At 40.3% G+C, this 15633-nt stretch overlaps 2 protein-coding genes across 2 annotated transcripts; one reads left to right on the top strand and one right to left on the bottom strand.

The window, feature by feature from the left end:
• Positions 1–589: 589 nt before the first annotated feature.
• Positions 590–2100, bottom strand: LOC145450938 (tafazzin-like). The gene has a single exon (XM_080329428.1). It carries the CDS (start codon positions 1849–1851, stop codon positions 1045–1047), a length of 807 nt encoding a protein of 268 aa, XP_080185554.1. The 5' UTR covers positions 1852–2100; the 3' UTR covers positions 590–1044.
• A 6421-nt stretch (positions 2101–8521) lies between these two features.
• Positions 8522–13015, top strand: LOC145451045 (putative methyltransferase-like protein 25). The gene is made up of 3 exons (XM_080329530.1): positions 8522–9872; positions 11428–11563; positions 12356–13015. The coding sequence occupies exons 1-3, from the start codon at positions 8885–8887 to the stop codon at positions 12765–12767; spliced, it is 1536 nt and encodes a 511-aa protein (XP_080185656.1). The 5' UTR covers positions 8522–8884; the 3' UTR covers positions 12768–13015.
• Positions 13016–15633: the final 2618 nt, after the last annotated feature.

The raw sequence follows: 15633 nt of genomic DNA, 5'->3' as shown, positions 1-15633 counted from the left end.
CCGAATACATTGTCCGGTTAGGCCTATACCGTTAAGGCGTCGGCTAAGCTTATATTCCCTTGCAAGTCCTCGTCGAAATTGTTGGCAAAGCGACGGAAGATATTGATTTTATGGGATTATTATATCATTTGAATGTCCCAGTCGATACATTTGGCGACGTTTAAAACGTCTGTCTGTCCTTCAGCATTGTGTCATTATGTGGCCCGAGACATTAATATAGGCTATCACTTCACTGAAATGTAGGGTTGGTTCACACGAACCTGAACCTTTCAGAGGTTCACACCATCCCTAGTATTTAATATTCATATCAGGCAAGGCTTCAACGATTTATATCTTTGTGACTGATGTTATATTGTTGTGGTGGGGCACACTTACAGAAATGGATCACTTCAAGAAAGGCAGTTGTGCTCATACGTTTCAAATTATTATATTAGATGTTTTGAGAGATCTTAGAGGTGGTCAGAGTAGTTATTGAAAATTACAAGTAGAAATACTGGTTTGGAGAAAGTGTAAAATTTCTGAAGTAAACCATAACGAGGAGCAATCACACTTGAGTAACTCTAGCAGTACTACACATTGACCACTTCCGCATGATTATTAGTACTTTATTAGCTTTGAGTCATCAGTTGGTATGTGGAAACGGAATATAGCTTGAAATGGCACAATTTCAGAAAGAAATCGTGGCTAACCAAACTAATGTACCAGCGGGACGATATGTAACAATCACAGAAGTTGAACTAACGTGAATAAAAAACACGCCGGTTGGACAGATACACAGAAGTAATTTGAACAACCATTCCTGATAAAACGATGCAACAATCGCGAAAAAAGTAGTCTACTCAGATAAGTAGACCTACTATATTAAAATGAGAAACAATTCAGCAATGCCCGACGGGGGATATTAAAAATTAATCTAATGTTGAATAAAAAGAACACACCACACATGTGTATCAGATTTGGATGCATATCCATCAAATAATAAAATATTTAAATTAACTTTCAAGTTATGTAATAGTAGCTAGAAATTAATGACAAAAATCCGTGTCACGACTCGGCGTGTAACTTGTACGCCTCAAGTCTGAGCCGTTCCAATTCCTCTTGTATCGTATCCGTGATTTCCTTCCTGATTTTTTCCGCGGACCATCCGGAATTCTTCCAATTTTTTACATTGACATCAAACTCCATGGGATTGCCAAAAAGAACAGTGACTCGATTTTTTATTTGTGGAATGTAAGGCTTTTGATTGGGTAATATATCATCCATTCCTATATGATAGAGTGGTAGCACTATCACATTTCGTTGACAGTCTGCTACTAGACGACCTACTCCCCATTTCAGCCGAATAAATGTCTTCTCCATGTTCACACGACCTTCTGGAAAGATGTGCACCCATTCACCGTTATTCAGTTTCTCCAGAACATAGTCTACTCCTCGTTGATATACGCCGCCCCCTCTAACAACGGGAACGCATCTTCCTAAACCGAAGAAAATCCCGTGCCATTTCTTTGTGTAACAAATATCGTGAGCAGCAAGAGTCCATCGAAATTTGAACGGACGAAAAATAGATCTCCAACGCAGGCAACCCGATATAATTGGGTCATCAATACACGAGTGATGATTAGAGACAGTCACGAGGGCTGTTTCTGGGGATCTTCTTTCTACAGCTTTATGAAAATTCTCAGCCTTATATATCTTTGCATAGTTGAGTTTTGTCAACCACACTTTGCTAATCAATGCAACAGTTGTCAAAGTGATTCCCGAACTGCAGCTCCATACAGATCTCATGAAACTTTTCTCTGCAGGAAACGGCCAATACAATGGCATGTCCTTTGAATTACTTCGGTTACACATCCTTTTCTATTTATGACACATTAAAGCAGACAAAGTCTAACGATGTGCTGCAGAAAGTTAAATAGTTCACACAATGGGGGATGAGTGGGCCTACCCTATGCCTTATGACAGTGTCATCGAAAGTCGAAACCAAACATGACGCCACCACTAACTGAACTAACTGTAAAGCAAATTCTCTCCATCTGGTACTTTTGCACTCTGCAGGCATCTTAAGTATCTATAAGTGATAAATCTACCAGAGTGCGGGAGTTCACCTTCTTTCTCAATGCTCATGATCATGTTTATATTGCTAATGTCAAAGTATATAACCGACCTACGGGTTATAGTTATCTATAATCAAAGGCTTAAAACTCAAACATTATTGGATATGGCAAATCACCATCCAAGAGCGCAATCAGACATTTTCTGTCACTTGGTCGCATCAGATTCCAATTAGGAATAGTAACCTACCTGACCTACGTAACCTAACCTATAGCTCAGTGATAAACCTACGGTTAGGCGGTTAGGTGTGCAACACGTGATTCATGGTTGAGTACTAAAATTATCTCACCGGCTGCAGGGTTCTTCTTAGACAGATATGCCAGCGGCCGGAAAACATTATGTATGGGTTGGACCGCATTGCCACTCGGACAACGCGCCTGGGGCGTGTTTGATTTTTGTTGGCACTGGGAGTGTCATCTGAGGTATGTTCGCACTGTGTTCCGCCACTCGGACATGATGATCGGGAAGACCGTAAACTATGCCGCACCCCAAACCCCCCAATTGGGGATGGGTCAAGATTATTTCGCAAATAATTTTACTACCTCGCGAAGTGCGTCATCAAATAAACCCTTTGCTGAAAATGACCGCCGCATGTTGGCCGGAACCATCATGCCAACCATTAGTATATATATGACCGATTGTCCAATTGTCCATTCGTCCAAAGGCGGCTAGATGGCCGGCACGGAATAGTCCTGTGCTTGCTATCTGAATTCACCCTTCCCCTCAGCTCTACCGTTAACGAGGGCTGATAGAGGATGAAAATGAATAGCCCCAAATGCAATGTTAAATTTAGAATTCAATGCCGAATATGATTTTTGCGCGTCAAATATAGACGCCGAATCCATATAACACTAAAACACGCCATTCTGGTACGAGTAAAAGTAGGGTGGGAAGGGGATAGTTTGTTTGCAAGTTTGACTTACAATCCTATGGGGGCTTAAGACCAGCGTTTTTTGGGGATTTTCGAAGGTGACTCGAGTCAAGTCAGGTCATAAGTAACGATCGATCGAGTCAAGTCAAGTTACATTATGGCATCCTCTGTTGGGGGGCTGCCAGTAAAACTGCACTCAAGCCACTGCAGAAACTACAGCATAAAGTGCTCCGAATCATAGCTATAGGGCCCCAAAGGGGCCTGGCTGCCCATCCAATAAGTCGCTGCTGAAGAGATTCGGCGTCCTAAACATAGAAGATATGCGGAAACTAGAAATCGCCAAGTTTATGTATCAGTTTCACTGCGGTCGTTGCCCCGAATATTTCAATGACTTCTTTACCTCTGAATCAAAAGCGCACAAGTAGCCTACAACACACGCGCGTCCACGTCGTCCAAATATCATATGATCGACCGAAAAGATCATCGCTCCATCAAATATGCCGGACCTGATGTGTGGAACAGTATCCCGCCGGCCATCCGACAGTCGACGAGCATGTCCAGTGTCCACATTCAAGTCGAAATACAAGCAATTACTACTAAATAAATACAGTCCATCCTCAAGATTACCGGACCACGACTGACCTATCGATCTCGCTTCCCATGACATGCCGCCCTATTTCTTGTCGCTTTCTTTTTCTATACTGTATTCTTTACTTTCATTCAGTGTGCATGCCTCCTCTTTACTACGCCTAGGCCAAGGTGGGTGTCCGATTCCATTGACAAATCCAAGTCGCTTCGACATCTTCCTGTCTATTCATTGTATCGCATTTTTTGTGGTGTATTGAACTGATAAAATTGCTAATAAACCAATAAGCCCATTTACATGGTCAAGTCGTCTTGAAGCCAAGTCGTCTTGGAGCGACGTCATGAGACGGCTTGCCAAAGTGATCGAGTTTACATGGTCATGTTTATCGCAGCTCGAGTGATACACAGCACTGTGGGATTCAGCTCGGGAATATACTACGGCAGTTGAGATATCGAGAAATACCTTCAATACAATTCTAGAATGACCAAATACGCCGTGTTTATATTCTTTCTGATTCTGAGTTGTGCAAGTTATATTGTTGGCTGTACTCGCTTCATAAGTTGTAACGCTGAACAAATAAGACCACGTGCATATTATAAAAGCAGTATCATGTACTGATAGAGCTTTCATATTCACCCATTTGAAATACGTGCCGGTTTCGTGAAATATGAACATGAAATGTTGGTATGTTGCTGTAGTCTGGATTCGTTTTCAAGTACCGGTACTGTTCAAGTCGTCTCCAAGCGACTCTGCGGAACGGATTGAGCTCAAGACGGATTGAAGCCGTCTGCCTTTTTCTCTTTTTCAAAAACGAGAGAGTCGGATTGACGAGTCGGCTTCGAAGCTGACCCAAACGGCCATGTAAATGGGCTTATTGATGATGATGAAGTCAAGTTGAATTTTCAAAGTACGAGGTATAATTCATATTCATTCCATCATTTTGTGAGCTGTTTGAAATACAGATTGAGTCCCGATCCATCGATCCCGATTCCGGTGAATCGAGTCAAATATCAATCAATCAATTAAACAGGTTTATTAATATTTTCATCGTTTCAAAAACATCACAAGACTGCGATACAATGAAAAGATAGGAAGGTTTCGAAACAACTTGGAGTAGCCATTAAGATCAGACATATATAGAGTTGAATATGAATATGCAAGCAAAAAGGCGATGAATCGCTCACGCAGAATTGCTAAACTACCTTTTATTTTACGTCCAAGTCGTTTCGACACCTTATTATGTTTTCGTTGTATCGCAGCCTTGTGGTGTTGTGAATTAATGAAAATTCCTAATAAACTGAACTGAACTAATAAAAAGGACAAGCGGTGATATGATTGAGTCTGTTGGTTTCTCTCTTTTTCTCTGTCCTTATTTATTTATTTATCCATTTACGCATGAGTAGTTGACATGTTGTTGACTTGTTGTGCACACAATTACTCAAGCGAGACATGCTCTGAATTTTTATATTTGCAATCTCGAGGTTTGACTTTAAAATGGGTCGACAGTGTTGTCTTGGAGGTTGCGTTAGAGGTAATATGTCAAATGGTATTGCATTTAAATAGTTTTGAGAACGACTGAGTCTCACTAGGTTCAGGGTGAAGCTGATAAGCTGATTGGATGATCCAATCAATGCGGCAATTTTTTGTATCTCAATTTTGTAGTAGGCCCTACTTTGATGAAATGATAATAATGAAGTGAGTGAACGAACGAACGACTGACTGTAAATGTGAAACAAATGAACAGATGTGCTTATGCATTTTTTGAATTGAAGTAGGCTATCCTAATGATGTTCTTTCTTGCACGCTCTACAGTTTGACGTTTGTTAGTTCGGTACTATGATGCCTACTGCCCAGGGCATTCATGTCAAACGCAACCCGTACCATGATGATTTTGATGTGTGTCATTGAAATGAATAGAACAGATTGAAAGTGTTGATAGTGTATGTTCTGCATGCTTATGCGTCTAGAAAAAGAAAATAACACCTTAAATAATAACTAGAAACATTTATAGAAATGCAACACTTGAATATCTTGAAAATTGATGCTGATGTTGTTTTTTGTTACGGTACTTTATGCGAGAGCATTTACGCTCTTCGGTGTCGCTTCTTGTCTTGACTTGCCAATTGCTTAAAAACTATGAATAATTAAGATTAGATTGTAATTGATCAGAATTTATCATATACAGAGGTGGTCAGTAACGAAGTACTTCTACTTTTTCGAAGTACTCAAGTAGTTTTCCTCTACTTCTGGTACTTACTCAAGTAGATCTGATTTTCGCTACTTCTACTTTGTAATATTTTGTGATCTACTTTCTTACTTTTCGCTATTTTCAGTTTGTCAAATATAAGTAGTTCAATCTTCCAATCAGGAAGATTGCCTGAGAAATTTCGGGGCTGTTTTCACGGAGTATCAACATTTAATTTTCATACAAGTTGAGTAAAGCAAAGAATTTTTGTCGCGCTTCGCGCGCAGTGGTTACGGGGTAACCAGTATGATTTCACAAAAGTAGCGGTAAATATCATTTAGGTCGCGGGTTGGCGTGGTTCCGTTTATACCACATTGTCGTCCTTCACCCATATGAAATGCATCACAGTATATATGGCTCATTATGACGTTTGAAACTGATGTTTCACAATCTAGCATTTACTTGTCATATCGTAATCTAGCATGTCCATGGCGTGTCCTAATCTGGAAAAGTGGACTCTGACATTTTTTAGTTTTAAAGCTGTTTTAGCATATCACCTTTGAAACTTTCTGGACTAAAGGCAGGGTTGGAACCAAGTCACAAGGTTCCGAGTCACAAGTCAATCTCACTTTTATAGTTTTGACTCGAGTCAAGTCAAGTCATTTTCCATTCAGTACCGAGTCAAGTACGAGTCCAAGTCACGGAGTAGAGTGTCGAGTCCGAGTCATAGTGTTTTGACTCGAGTCTGAGTCCGAGTCATTGTGTAGACTGCTCTGTTTCCAGTTAAAGTCTTGTTAAACCCACTTTTTATTACTCTGGTTGATGATATCGAATGGTCCGCATTTATAATATGCTAATTTTCATCACTTATAACCAGGCCGTGTTATTTTTGGCATTTCAGGAGCCAGATGCCAAAACTGCCAAAAATAAAAATTTGAAAATGCCAAAAATAAGCAATTTTTGGCATATGCCAAAAATAACACGGCCTGTCAAATAGTGTATTTCGTTCATGGTGTTGTGTTAACAGGACTGCGTTACAAGCGAGAAGAGCGTTTGTGAAAGGCAGGTTTCTTAATCTGGGTCCAGCCCACCCATTAGGGGTGAAAGCATGGTGTCCTAAATGATGTTAGCACAGCGAGATTCAACGGCTGTCTGCATTTGGTTTACGTCATATTTTCCATTTGTCCAAAGGCAATTTTACGACCATTTTTGACCGGCTTGTCGAGCGCTAAATTTGATGATTTGAAATCAGAAGCTGCCGCAGTACTGATTATTAAAATATAAATTATATTCTGCTCATGGAACTGGAACCCCAAAATCAACCACGATTTTTGCATTGTGATCGAGTTGATCATTGTGACGCAACAAACTGTCTGGCTATTTCTGAGCTGCATAGTCTCGTCTTGCCAGACAGTCTTGTTGCGTCAATGTTCGTAAACAAGCTAACCTTCCCAGGACTCGTCCATGCGAGTTGGTAATATTAATGCCACCTGATGTGACAAAAGTCCTCTGAAAATATATCGGTAGACTGAAGGAGAAATGATAGTCAGGCTACTAAATAGAATGTGTTGAGAGACAACACAGGAAACTCCTGGAAAAGGATCGGGAAGAAAATTCTTTCCGCGATGAGATCGTTGGCACTAGCGAAGTGATCTCTTTTCATGATGCATGGAAGCCGGTTCGGCCCTCCAAAGATTTTGAAGCTCTGAAAACCTTTTGTGGATGACTGGCAAAATTCTTTCCCTCAACTGTTGGAGCCGATATTTCCCAGATTCGCTGGGCGAGAAATGAATTTAGGAGAAACTTAGCTGACCTAAGTTTGGAAGTACTGTTACAGTGCAAACGATTTAAGTCTATTCAACAGCTGTAACAATCAGCTGTTGAGCGTGTTTGTTAGGCTGTTCTTTCTTTTTTTGCTTATTGGCACCGATTCCGATGGATACTGCACATTTTGTGGTTTCGTTTGATATTATCAACCTATGAAATCGTTTGGTTTTTTCTTGTTCTTATTGTTTGTTGGCACTGATTATACGTGGATGGTGCACATTTTGTGGTGTCTTTTGACAAACTAGCCCAAATAAAGCGTTTTTGTGACTAATTCGAGGCTGAAACTATCTATTTAGAGGACGATGCCAAAACTGCCAAAAATAAAAATCGAAAAATGCCAAAAATAAGTTATTTTTGGCAGTTTTGGCATATGCCAAAAATAACACGGCCTGCTTATAACAGTTTCTGGTAGCATTTTCAAGTATTAGTACTCATAGACAAAATAATTATAGTGTGATAACTTTACTATTCTTTGAAATTACAATGAAATGCCTGTCTTGGTAGATCCAGTCTCGAGTCATATGACTTGGTCCGAGATTCGGACTCCGAGTCACGCGCAATGACTCGAGTACAAGTCGAGTCATTTTTCATTTTTAACAAAATGAATCGAGTCGAGTCAAGTCACAAAAAAATTGTGACTCGAGTCATTACAACCCTGACTAAAGGCATGAAATACGTGTTCCGCTTTTAGAAGTAGTATTTACATTTTACTTTTAATTCCCAGTATCATATACTTTGAGTTATAATTAATATCAGTTCTTTTGTTTGGATAACATACATGTTGAAGTATGAAGGCAAGTGTAGTAATGCCTCTAATTTCCGGAAAATATATCGAAAATTGGACACCTGTTGGTATGCATGAATATGGATCAAGCTCGTCACCTTTCGCATAGCGCAATTTGCACCTTTTTACAATCCATGTGAATGAATTAGGAACGTTTTCGCTACTTACTTACTTGAGTACTTTTAAAGTCAGTCAATTCTACTTCTACTTCAAGCAGTTTTAGGTTGCTTATGGAAGAAGTACTTCTACTCGTACTTGAGTAGATTTTTTTCGTCGCTACTTCTACTTGAGTAGCTTTCTTGACTACTTTGACCACCTCTGATCATATATTATTATGTGTTAATGGCTCATGTTGCTTCTTTCTGCATATTGTTAGCTCAATCTATTGCAAATCTCATGCTCTTCTTGTGGCGAATTCATGGGTAGTTAATATAAACACTAATTTGATAACACAGCAGTAATCTATGCACCGTAACATACTTTGTAATGCACAACATACTTGATGCATGAACTAGTTTCATGAAATCCAATCCACTTACTCTTCTACAGTGTTCAGTGAAACGGAATCTAGCGAGAAACTACATGGCAGCTAGTCTGAGCGGGGACATTTTACAACTGCAGCATGAAATAGACTCTCGCGTCAAGTTTATTTCTGAGTACGAGACACTCAGTGAAGCTCACATGGTCGATTTTTTGTCGTGTCATCACTGGGAATCCCTGATTCATCCTTCAGTGCGGCAGCACCTTCTTCAGTTTACAGAAACTGAATTATATTCTGTGAAAACAGTGTTTGAACATCATAAAAGAGTCAACTTCGAAGAAATTGTTCCACCTAAGCATAAATATGCTGTTACAAACCTAACACAGTATCTGAAAGACTGTAAAGATGGTAGAATCGAAAATAGTAAAGTACTCAATGACAAATCACACTTTGATGAATACAGGGAAGTCGATGACACACCTCGTTCTAGCCTTCAAGAAGGAATTACCAGCAAAGAGTACATGTGTACCAAAAAGTCGCATGAAGTCGATATGATGTCAAAATTCGTGGCAAGCTTATGTCAAAAGTTGAGTGTACGAAACATTCTTGACATGGGTTCAGGAAAAGGATACCTTGGCACTTTCATGTCGTTGAAATACAAACTTAACGTAGTGGGAGTCGACTGTAGCGAATCAAACTCCACTAACGCTCTGCTAAGGTCGAAGAAATTCATGAAATACTGGAATGGTCTTTTACGCAATCAAACAAGTGACGAGTTTTGTGACGAGGACATGAAATATACACCCGTCACAGCATTCATCGATCCGGAAAGCAACCTTGATTTCCCATTCGAAAATAGCGACAGTGAGACATCAACACAGTCAATTGTTCTAACAGGTCTGCATTGTTGTGGAGATCTTTCTACGACGGCGCTTAGAACATTTGTAAAAAGGACAGAGATTAAAGGAACTGTGATCCTAGGATGTTGTTATCATCTTCTATCATCAACAAATGACTCGGATGAAGGTGAGATCTTAAGGCATGCTTTTTATTAGTATCTGAATACATTTTTCCAGAAATGGTTAGTGACATGCTACATACTACTTCTACTTTTTGTAGTGCAAAAGTTGATTTTGTTGTCATCAATTTGATGTGTGAGATTGACTTGAAAACTGAACGATACAGACCCTGTGTGGCAGCAGCATATAATGATTTTGAAAGTAGCAGCTGTTTTAATCAGGAATAGCCATTCTACATTTTTCATGAAGATGTCTCATCACAATCTAGTATTTTTTGAGTAGGCCTACTTCTCTGAGCTTTTCTTTTCTGCTATTTGAAGTAGTTTTTGCATGCCTTTTAAATCCCTAATTTTACTTTCTACTTGTACATGAGTACCAACTACTACAACTATCATCACCTCTGTATATCTTATCATCGCACTCACTATTGGGTTTCTATTCATTCCCTAGTGCAACTTTAAAAGGGCACTGCGCTCAAAAAATGATGTGGTCTCAAATTGAAGAGCAAAACGAAAAAAAAAATTTGGGCCTCAGCCATTTCTTCAGAACGCCACCGTAATGGAGCTGCAATTTATTGAAATTTCCACAGGGCCTTCACGCTCCAGCTGCCGCAGCTGCTTAACCCGTTACATGGCACGATGTCTTCACCGTCGCACTTGCTCGACGCGATTAGGCAGTCACGCAAATAACGAACTTTCGATAGTTGTCGGCCGATGTTATGAAGGAAATATGTCTAAAGTTTGTTTTCTGCGTGACTGCCTAATCGCGTCGAGCAAGTGCGATGATGAAGACATCGTGCCATGTAACGGGTGAAGCAGCCGCGGCAGCTGGAGTGTGAAGGTCCTGTGGAAATTTCAATAAACTGCAGCTCAATTACGGTGGCGTTGTGAAGAAAATGGCTGCGGCCAAAAAATTTTTGTTTGTTTTGCCCTTCAATTTGAGACCACATCATTTTTTGTGCGTAATGCCCCTTTAATTATTATCCGGCTGATATAGGTACTTCACTACAGTTTAGTATTTATAAGGAAAGGAAAAGACGTTATGTATTTTCTCCTTGATGTTTTTGCGGCATATATATACCGACTCACGAATATACATACATACCATCTGTGCACCTGCACATGCATACCGTGAGTGGATAATGTGCATATGCCGCTGGACAGGTAAGGTGCATAAATAGCCTTGTAATGCTTTCTAAGTGTTGCACCGCCCCTTCATGCTATCCCGTGAATGCTGATCGCCAAGCGGGGAAGTCACAGATACCAGGGTTTCTAATGAAGTCTTTGGTCAGACCCGGCTGGGGATCGATCCGATGACTTACCGATCAAGAAGCCAGACGCTCCACCATTACGTTATACCGTATTTTAGTAGGCAAAAATCATTCTTAACAAAATATGATTCAATGAAATTACTTAGCATGGCAGTACAGAGCAGTCAAGTGGTACGATATCGTAAAAAAAACTTAGGATCCCCTACTTTAGTGACTGCATCACTTTATGACTTTATACTTTCTCTTATTCTGAGTCGATGATTCTATCTTGTTGTTCTAAATATTTTCTAAGGCCAAGGATTTCCACTGAGTGACTACCTCCTACAAAAGAAGTTTGCAATGCGAAGAAATACACGAATGCTGGGGCTGAAATCAATGGAACGGATTGAAAGTTCTGATGTTCAGAAGACAGAAGAAAAATCAACAAGGTATCGAAACTCCTGCACCTAACATTGCGTTGTTGTTTGGTATGCTATAATGCATCCTTATTTTTACACATACATTCAACTACTTTTCGAAGGCAATTTGTTAAATATATTCTTAATTCGTATTCCAGTCTCTTCCAGTTGACACATGCGCCAATATTTAAGTTCTTGTAATTCTCAATGTTAATCTAATATTTAGGCTATATAATAATAATATATATATATATATATATATATATAATACTTGTAAAATATAGTATCGTGCAGTCTGTGGCTACTATCCCAACTGCTATTTAGTAATATGTGAAGGGATGGCCTTACAAATGACGTTATTTCGCTCTTTACAACATTCAAAATCCCTTGAAATTGGTTAAAATAAACCAATCGCTCTCGCAGCCTGTCAAGTAAGATGGTCTGCGGTAGCATATGAGAACTGCTTCTAGGCTTACTGGTACCGTAGTTCGTTTTGATCCGATGCAGCACAAGTATCCCGATGCAGCTGTATGAGTAAGAAAGGTTTTGAAAAATGTATTACGGTACCGGTGCTGTTGCTTGACATAATATCAAGTTCTTCCATTTCTTTTCACAAGATATCAGGTTAGTGTTTTGGAAATACTCGAAAAACTAGTTTTATTCTGGCGTTTACTGTAATCCTTCTTTGGGCACTTGAGTAATGTTGTACATAGCCTGTGTGGTATGGCTAGGCTGTACTTTGGTGAATGAGGTTATGCTCCTGGATTCTAATATTCTGTGAAATCCCTATCGTATCCTTAATTACAATCACTTGTTTTCTAGATCACTCTTCTTCAGGGCTGTGCTGTCGGTGATATTACAGCAAGAATTCGGATTGTATAGCAGTTCCAAGAATAACCGTGTCGGAAAGGAATATGCGAAGTCGAAGAGTTTTTCAGACTATGTACGAAGATGTATGAAAAAATTGAAGGTCCCCGAATGCGATGCCGAATCCTTGACCGATGAAAGGATCATGACGTACTTCGAGGAATTTGAATCTAAAAAGAAGAGTTTAATCGCTTTTAATATGCTGAGGGAAGCATTTGGACCTGTTGTGGAGGCCTTGATATTACTTGATCGATTACTTTTTCTAAGAGAACAGTGTCAGTCTCACAATATCAATAGCTATCTTGTTCGATTGTTTGAGCCTCAAATATCACCTCGATGTTACGCCATAGTGGGTGTCAAATCTTGACATTTTATCAAGATAAGTAATCCCGCTTATTTTACATCACGGAGGTCGGAATATAGTGTAGCTGCACCGTGCTGACATATTTCAAAAGACGGCGACAACAGCTGGATACTTACCATTCAATTCATCATACATTTTGAGGAAACCAAACCAACATATCCATTTATGTGTGCAGCGTTTTCCGGGCGTATCCAAGTGGGAAACCGAACTATTTTGCGCGTGCTTCTTGAATAAATAGTTTTAATCGGAGATTTTTGAAGTAGTTTTTGTTGGTACAAACGGAAATAAGGATTATGCAGGCGTTTCAAAAGTATGTGGACCTATAAGACGAAAGTTGGTAGAAGTATACTCAGGGCCGTAACAGCACTTCGTCAGCCCCCCCCCAAAACGTTGGTCTTGGGCCCCCTATATGATGATAAACTCCAGAAGTCCCCTCAGGCTATACGCTGTTCACCGCTACTTATCGTTTATACTGGGAACGTTTGCTGAGTCAGCTTTTCCCGCCTAAGCGCGCGAAGCGCGAAGAATTTCTATAATTCATGACTGGATCGGTCAATATGATCGGGAATTGCATATATATTGCCATCAATTTTTATCCTCTCTCTCTGCTCACGTAATCAGATTTACAGGTAGAGCTGAGTGAGGTGTGTTTGAAAAGGTAGGACCCCTCAATAATATTGAGACATCTTCGTGCGTATACCCGTTGGCAGGAACGAAACAGCCCTGCGTCAGACCCCCAAAATAAACTTGGGTCTTGGGCTGGGCTGTAACGTCTGGGCTATCACCATAGGGTGATAAACCTACCCTCGATCACGTTGTTCGCTTTTGCCACAAAATTAGTCGTACTATCTAGTAACCCAGCGCCAAGCGCGAAAATTTGCGATCATTCATGATAAAATTGGTCCATAAGATCGAGAATTGCATATATATTGCTATCAATTTCTTGTCCTCTCTGCTCACGTAATCAAATTTACCTCCTGTCTGCTGTATCAAAATAGAATCGCCCAAACGTAGGCTACCAAACTAAAAGACGCACACGATTTCAAATTGGTATTTCTTCACTGGTATATAAATTTTTCCCTGCGGGATGGTATTTGTCTTGTGAGGTTCAGATTCCCAACACGGGAACATTCGGCGCCAGTCATTTAGGCGCCTATGGACAATTAAACCTATATGTATTTTTTATATATAACGAAGTTTTCCGTCAGCATAAGGGCAGTCCTTTTCAGCCATGGTTTTCTAGCTGCCGATCGTTCAGGCACACTTCTTGAAATCGCATGTTATGGCCTAAAACTTTATACGTCTAGGTGCATCGTGGCGCGGAAATGGCCAACGCCGATATGCCCATTTCTATAAATCTTTCGTATTTTTTCTTGGGGGAAGAGTACCCCAAAATCGCTGGCAGTGCCCACTAAACCATCACCAGCCTACACAATTGCGTCTGCAATAGGCATGGTACGAAATATATTATCGCTAGCCTAACTAGCGCGTCTCGGGCCTAGCGTGCTTTGACACCTATCTCTCGATTGTGATTACAGATTGACATCGCGAAACTGAATGAAGTCGAATGTCCGCAAATATGTTCGACGCGTGCGTACAATGTACAATTGTACGTACATGCGTAGGCTACTCGATTTCCGCTAATACTTGAACATAACCATTTGAAGATGTGTGTCAAGGTTTGAGTTATAAAAGATGAGAAAGGTTTGAACCCCATGAAATCGATGCCATTATAGAACAGACACAGACTCCATAGCAACTCGGCTATGCGCCTGAATAGTGAATACATATATCGAACGTGAGTATTTAGAAGACGCAACGCGAGGCAACAAGACCGAGACCTCGATACTAAAGATGTCAATTTCAATAGACGCGAAATCGGGCGATTGTCATCTCCTGCTGCGTAGGAATATGACATCTGATGCGCCGGCCGTAACTATCGCGTCTTGTGTGATTGCGATGTCAGACTGGCTCAGACATTTTGAACATGGGCGGAATTGATTGAAATACATAGCGTACCATGACCATGAACAGACAGCGGCGTAATTGATTTCGACCGCTAATACTAAAACAGAACGATCACAAAATGTCTTGCAGGCTCTTGATCAGGGGTGGGCAATTATTTTTCTCCCCGGGCCAAATGAGAAGCAGAAGATTTGATGGCGGGCCGACTCAGAAATGTTAGCTGTATTCTCCAGCGTATTGATTTTATTTCTAGATTGAAAGCAGTGAATTGCACTAAATCGTGCTCAGTGGATGTGTTGATATTGGGTAATGAGAAAGTTACGGTTAATTACAAAAAAAAAATATTTATTTGCCGTCATATTTTGACACAATGTTAAACCTGACACATTTTGAACTCTCTTTAAACCCCTATCTGCGTTTTTCTATCAATGCAATAAATTGTATTTTGGATGGCCGAAACAGCCCGTCGTCAGCCTCCCCAACTGTTGGTCTTGGGCTCCCTATAGAGTTATAAACCAAACTCCAGGGGGATCCGCTCCTAGACCAGACCCCATCGGGAGGCACGTTTTTAACACTGCTTCTAAGCGAGATTTCTTGTATGTATACACTACTTCGTTACATGTCGTTATTTCGTGACCTTCCGTCTGCTATGTGAAAAGATATTGAAATCGCCGTGGCGTAATTAACTAAAAGACGCACACGATTACAAATTGGTATTTCTTCACTGGCAAATACTGCCTATATGGACAATTGGACATCGGTGTTCGGTTAATATACGGGCAGTCCTTTACGGCCAAGGTTTTCTCGCTGTCGAGCTTTTTCCATTTACTTAGTTAATTTGATCAGCAGTTGCAATTGCAGTGGCTACTCGGAATCCCGTGTCGGCCTAAACTTCATATATCTT

The sequence above is a fragment of the Botryllus schlosseri genome, chromosome 11, assembly GCF_051294905.1.
Source record: "Botryllus schlosseri isolate E-star chromosome 11, Bs_hap1, whole genome shotgun sequence".
NCBI lineage: Eukaryota > Metazoa > Chordata > Ascidiacea > Stolidobranchia > Styelidae > Botryllus > Botryllus schlosseri.
This window is presented reverse-complemented; position numbering and strand designations above follow the sequence as displayed.

Coding starts and splice junctions, on each gene's coding strand:
- LOC145450938 (XM_080329428.1), bottom strand. CDS start 1,851: ATGTGTAACCGAAGTAATTCAAAGGACATGCCATTGTATTGGCCGTTT.
- LOC145451045 (XM_080329530.1), top strand. CDS start 8,885: ATGAAATCCAATCCACTTACTCTTCTACAGTGTTCAGTGAAACGGAAT. Junction 9,873..11,427: donor AACAAATGACTCGGATGAAG/GTGAGATCTTAA, acceptor ATATTTTCTAAG/GCCAAGGATTTCCACTGAGT. Junction 11,564..12,355: donor ACAGAAGAAAAATCAACAAG/GTATCGAAACTC, acceptor CTTGTTTTCTAG/ATCACTCTTCTTCAGGGCTG.